Here is a 6417-nt window from a genome sequence, read left to right as displayed (position 1 = left end):
TGCACGTGACTTACGGGATGATGACTGTGACTCACCGGTACTTACAGATAGACTATACCGCATGCTGTGAAAATTTAATTGACCTGAATGGCCAGTGCGCTTGTTCTGGTCCTAAACTCAGTAGTATGAGTTCTGATAGTAGTTGCTGTAGCAGTTAACGTTGCAACAGCAGTAGAATCACAGAGTTACACTTTGTCATGTCCCGGATAATAAACACGGAACTCCTGACTTGCACAAACGTGAGGCTTCAAGCTTCGATTTTCAGCAGAATAATGAATAATCAAGTACGAAGCAACCTGTTTCAGCAAGTGAGAAGCTTGTTTAGACAACGGCAGTTGTAGGTTGTCATGACAACTAGGTAATAATAGAGCAGCCGCATAGCCTTCCCAATTGTGGAGGTCCAGCGACGCCCTTGGGTCACCAGGTCTACGATTACCTGTACTAGTAAATCTCTTCGTGTTCTCTTTGTTGATGTTGGAGCTTGCTGGATGTTCGTGAGGCGTTGCGAAACGCTCGATTCAAGACTATATCGATAATTGGGTGTGTAATTACGTAAACCGCACTGAACACTACACACGGATCTTGGATTGCATCCCAAAGCTCACACTACAATGACACTTACGCCACTACTCCTCCCTCTCTACAACACTACTACAACATCACACAATGGTAGGCGGACACACTAATTAGAAAGAGGAGGATCTGGATGCACGAGACCGAAACTTTAGACAATGGCAGCGGTTTAGCCATCCACCTATACGTATAAAGATGCTAATACAAGAGTTATGTTGATAAAGACGGATGCTGGTTAGCTGGCTGTTGTCTAGAAACGGAGGAAACGCATGAGACCCTAACATGGCGTGGGCGTAAAGTCACACCTACGAGGCGTAACTAACACAGGAAACCCTTGTCATCACACGTCAGCGCCTTGTTTTGTTTGAGCTAATGGTCTAGATACTGCGCATCCGTTCGTTTGATGTGTCGTGTACTGTCAAATGCATTACCCGGTTGTCGGTGCACTGTCGTTTGACCTCGAGCCGCAGAGTGTCTGGACATTACCATCGAACTTGCCCCGCCCAGATGTACGTAACGGAGCCCCTATATAAACGGCTCACCTTGTCAGATCGTTCAATTCACTTGCTGTTTTGTAGAACGATGAGATCGCATCCGCAGCTGCTCTTGCTGCTGTTGTCTCTGTGGGGAGTCATTTGGTATGCTTCTGGTAAGAAATCTGTAGATTTAATTAATTCCTAATCTGAGATATTAATGAAATAAGCACTTGAATCCTTTTTATATTTGGAGTGATTATACATTTCTACGAATTGTTTTGCTACATAGGCATGTGTTCGAAGCCTGGAAAGCCAGCAAATGGGAAGCGTCAATTGTCACGTGAGGGAGGCAGGCGCGTCGTCACTTACACGTGCGACACAGGATATATCCTTGTCGGGCGACACTCACGTCGCTGTTTGGGAAATTCTAAGAACGGTTTCAAATGGGAAGGCAAGAAACCCAAATGCATCGAAAGGAGTAAGAAACAAGTTGAGACAGTCTAGGAAAATCAATTATAAATTAAATAATTAAATAAAACGGACATATTACAAGATGGCAAAATACAAGATTTGCACTTGAGAGTTGCTTTTTGTGTAATGCCTGCTCAAAAACTGCAAAGTGCTATTTTCTTAAATTAGTATGCTATTAATTATTATTTATGTACTAATTAAGACATCTTACAACCAAAACAAGTTCAACTAACTGCAGTTTAGTTTAAACTGTAAGCTTATTAAAGGCGTTTTTTTGTGGTGTGTGTGTGTGTGTGTGTGTGTGTGTGTGTGTGTGTGTGTGTGTGTGTGTGTGTGTGTGTGTGTGTGTGTGTGTGTGTGTGTGTGTGTGTGTGTGTGTATGTGGCAGTCTACATGACCCGCTATTTAGCTCATCAAAAATGTGTATAATAGCATGCGGCTTTTTGAACAATCCTTCCAATGGCAGAGTGTCTACCAACGACGGTAAACTTGCCGTATACATCTGCAACCCCAGATACCACCAAGTTGGTAATGCTCTAAGAACATGCTCCAGAGGTCAGTGGAATGGCTCTCCTCCAACATGTAAGTATCTCAAGCAGTGCAGTCGACAGGAAGTCACACACTAACTCATCCGTCTGCGTCTTCACGCCAGGTTGTTCAACATTGCCTGATCCGGTAAACGGTGACGTCAACCTCAGAAATGGGCTAGCTACTTACTCCTGCAGCTTGGGCTATCGTCTCGTGGGAAGTGCAGTTCGAGTGTGTACTAACTCTAGATGGAGTGGAACGGCACCCTCTTGTCGAGCAGGTACGTGCAGTTGTTCAAATAGTGCAATCTTGTCCATTTACGGATAATCACGAGCTCAATCCAGTTGTCAGTTTGCTTGCTTTGCTGCTACTGGTTTAGGTTTGTACGTGTTTGTTGGCCAGGCAGATCTCCTCCTAGCAGCGCGCTTGGAAACATGGCTGCACCCAGGGGTGGCCAAGTTAGCATAAGGCTGTATGGTACTTTGGAGCGACACCATGAACGCATCCTGCATGGTACCCAACTGAAACGACACGCCCACATAGACACACCTGCACGAGACTGGTTTGAGACTACTTATACCTACATATTACCGCTACATGCAGACGTAGTACGTATACATACATACATACAGTTTATACTCATGTATGTAGGAATCATTATGATACATACATGCATGCATGGAAACAGAAAGGTAGCTAGCACACAAACGCATGATTGACAAATACTGATGCGTTGTGTTCTCGGAATCACCGCGCAGCCTCGTCAGTCACACATGACATCATCATTTTTCTTGAGCGCCTTCAAGCCTTGGTGCCAAATTGTTTCTTACTTGGTGCCCAAGACCAGCGTAGCCTCTGGTGTCATCTGTGGCACCATAGCGCCAGTTGGCCACCCCTGGCACTCTTGCTCTGTTGTCTGTCTATCCGTCTGTCCTTGTTTCAGCCAACCGTTTAGCTGTTGTTTTGATACCTTTACAATAGCTCCATGCACTGACGTAGCTTTGGATTGGTGACCTACCATATTTTAGACGATGCATAAAATTTTTTGTTGACTTTACAGTTACGTGTCCTCAATTGTCATCTCTTGCGTTTGGAACAATCACTCAGCCTCCATCTGAAAAATTCGCTGTCTACATCTGCAACAGAGGATACACACTAACAGGCAACGCAATCCGAGTTTGTACAGGTGGCAGATGGTCAGGCTCAAAACCCCGTTGCGAAAAGGGTAAGACACTCCCAAAATTGGTATAAAATTACACTCTATAAGAGCACTTGTTAGTGACTTGCTCAAGATTAAATCGCCCTACCAACGGATTTGTCCAAGTCACGGGCGACACAGCAACATATTCATGCGCCGCCGGATTCAACCTCAACGGCAACAGGAACAGACGATGTCAGAATGGAGTATGGTCTGGTTCTCACCCTTCTTGCGTTAGAAGTAAGCGGGTCGCGTTTCTCTCTCATCTCCTACCCAGATTAGTAACATATTTGTTTCTCTCTAGTTACAGTTTGTGAAAGACTTCGTGATCCTACAAACGGTGATGTCAGGCTGTCAAGTAACAACAACATTGCAACATACACCTGCAATTCAGGCTACACACTAGTCGGTAATCAACAAAGAACGTGCTCCAACGGTGACTGGAGTGGCATACAACCGTCGTGCATACGGAGTAAGAAAACCTGTTTGGAAACTGACGTGAACGTTTAGTCAACGCAAACAGTAACCTTTCTGTCCTTTCAGTTTTGATTTCGTGTCCAAGACTAAGGAACCCCACTAATGGCCGCGTCCAACAGAACCGCGTTCGAGCTTTGTACACTTGCAATCAAGGCTTTAGTCGGCAAGGTTTTCAAAGGCGAACATGCAACAATGGTGTCTGGAGTGGAAGACAGCCGTCATGCGTTCGAAGTAGATAAACACACTTTTTTCGTCACCACGCAAAATTAGATCAATAGATTAAAAGTCGATTTTTGTGATTTTAGATTGCCCGAGACTCGATAGACCCGCAAACGGCAATGTCGACCAGATGAGGAACTCTGCGACGTACTCGTGTAACAGTGGCTACGAGCTACGCGGCAGGAGTATGCGTACCTGCACAAACGGAAACTGGCTGGGCCAAGAGCCCTCATGCATAAGAGGCAAGCTATAGTCACATGACGCTTTGTAAAATATATCACGTTCATTTCCATACATTCTAGCCTCGATTTGTGTCAATGGAGACGAATGGCGTGATCGATGCAACCAGCTCTGCACTTGTGTAGGAGGACGTCCTCAGTGCTGCCGTGAAAGAAAGGATATCGAGTCAATGACTACAGCAGAGAAACGGCTTTACGTTGACACACTCATTACAGCTTCGACAGATGCACGTTATCGCCGGGATTACGAAGATTTCCTTGAAATTCATAGTTTACAGTTTAACAATGGAATCCACGAAAGAAACCAATTCTTGCCATGGCACCGATGGTTTCTCTTAGAGTACGAAAATTTGCTGAAACGCATCAACTGCAATGTGACGGTTCCCTACTGGGATTGGAGCCTCTGGGTAATGAGACCGTTTGCGGCAAGCCTCTGGGGCGGTGAAAATCATCACATCGGCGGAAACGGCACGGGAGCGGATGGTTGCGTCAGAGATGGCAGATTTAGACGGGGTGCTTGGTTTCTTCCTGTTGGAGGTTGTCTTCAGCGTAACTTTATCAATATGAACGACCCTCAGTTTAGACCGTTACCAGGTGTTGTGGAAATTGCAGAAATACTAAACAATGGGCCAAATCAATTCCTACGATTCGAAGGTGGCCTTCGGATGAATATTCATAACGAAATGCATTGCCATATACGGGGCACCATGTGTTCTGCACGGTCTGCATATGCTCCCGAATTTTTTCTTCATCACGGATATATCGACAAGTTGTGGGCCGACTGGCAAAAGAAGGGTCCGGGTTACCGCAATGCTCACTTTTCCACAATGAGAACTCCAATGGCGGAGGCAGGCTTGACAACGCCCGCTGACGTCATCGATAACAACAATTTGCCCGGTGGGATTCGTGTTTGCTTTGCTGAACCTGCAGCAGGCGTCGGATTTCCTGACATCATGGTAGCAGCAAGAGCGCTTAGTAACACTGTCCTTCAGCGGGTTAGACGTCCTATGATTAGGGAAATGAGTGATGAGGCCATGGCTCTGTTTAGAGTGTCCGCAAGCGATCGTAGAATGGCTGCTGCCATCCACAAAGACATGCAGATGGGAGCAGACAAGATGCCACCGACGACTGCTCCAGGTCGTCAGTCAGATGACGAAGACGAAGGCTCTAGTTCAGAAGCAATGGAGCGAATGGGTTTATCTTTGGACAGTATTCTGTCTGCAGGGAGTTAGTGTAGTCTTACGGTAATTGTTAATACATGACGTGATTGTTGACAGAGAGAACGATATCGTCATCATTTTGGTGTGTTTGCAATAAATGTTTTCGGTACTACAATAGTTCTACTAGAGAAATATGTTAATAACTGGTTTTGTCATGTATTGCAACTTTAAAAATGGCAATAAATTTCTGTTGTCGCAATTACTTGTTATAGTTGGCTTAAAGAAGTAAGCGGAAGTTCATGGCAATCTGAGTGCTAAAGAATGCACGTCGATTTGAAGCAGAAGACTACAGTTTCAAACGTTGTCATTTTGCCCTCTTACTAACCGATGATAAAATAGAATTATGAAACAAAAATTCAAACTCGTGTTTTTCTGATGAATCGTTTGTGGGTAGGGGATCAGGCCCCACCACAGTCAAACTAAACCAAAGTAATACTTAAGGATAAACATACTGAATCAACTACAAAACACTGAGACCTTTCCAGCACAAGTCAGCTTGCACTGAGTCTGGAATTTATAGCCTAATCGCGTAAACTATAAGAAGTTAGTTCGTCAGTTTCATAACCACATTTATTGAGCTTGGGGACGCACACACAAACATGCACTCACACACAAACACACAAACACACACACACACACACACACACACACACACACACACACTCACACACACACACGCACGCGCGCACACACACACACTCTACATGAGTGGTTGCTTTCTTCAGTTTTTACCTACTTCTGTCTTCTGCTAAACCGTAAAATGTCTGTTTTGTCTCTGACTAACTTCCACAACCAACAAAAAGTCCCAGATTTTCTTTAACATCGCTGACAGCCTAAAATGATCTTGTAGTCATAGTCAACAGCGTGCAAAGCGTATGTATACGTATTCAAGTGTCCAAACGCAAAACAGGCAAAGCAAATTTTTTTGTCTATCTACTGTGTCATCATCTCTATCTATATGCCATAGCATTGGAAAGCCTTAGTAATTCAGTATCACTTGAAACTGAAGCGCCAAA

General features: G+C 44.7%; 1 protein-coding gene across 1 annotated transcript; it reads left to right on the top strand.

Moving 5' to 3' along the window:
- Positions 1 to 1155: 1155 nt before the first annotated feature.
- LOC134192858 (sushi, von Willebrand factor type A, EGF and pentraxin domain-containing protein 1-like) lies at positions 1156 to 5592 on the top strand. Its single transcript, XM_062661617.1, has 10 exons — positions 1156 to 1222; positions 1339 to 1527; positions 1953 to 2102; positions 2173 to 2328; positions 3109 to 3273; positions 3328 to 3486; positions 3551 to 3718; positions 3790 to 3954; positions 4029 to 4184; positions 4245 to 5592. The coding sequence occupies exons 1-10, from the start codon at positions 1156 to 1158 to the stop codon at positions 5411 to 5413; spliced, it is 2544 nt and encodes an 847-aa protein (XP_062517601.1). The 3' UTR covers positions 5414 to 5592.
- The last annotated feature ends 825 nt before the right edge of the window (positions 5593 to 6417 follow it).

The sequence above is a fragment of the Corticium candelabrum genome, chromosome 17 (assembly GCF_963422355.1).
Source record: "Corticium candelabrum chromosome 17, ooCorCand1.1, whole genome shotgun sequence".
Lineage (NCBI taxonomy): Eukaryota > Metazoa > Porifera > Homoscleromorpha > Homosclerophorida > Plakinidae > Corticium > Corticium candelabrum.
The sequence above is the reverse complement of the archived record's forward strand: the minus strand, read 5'-3'. Positions and strand labels throughout refer to the sequence as shown.

Coding starts and splice junctions, on each gene's coding strand:
- LOC134192858 (XM_062661617.1), top strand. CDS start 1,156: ATGAGATCGCATCCGCAGCTGCTCTTGCTGCTGTTGTCTCTGTGGGGA. Junction 1,223..1,338: donor AGTCATTTGGTATGCTTCTG/GTAAGAAATCTG, acceptor TTTGCTACATAG/GCATGTGTTCGAAGCCTGGA. Junction 4,185..4,244: donor AGAGCCCTCATGCATAAGAG/GCAAGCTATAGT, acceptor CATACATTCTAG/CCTCGATTTGTGTCAATGGA.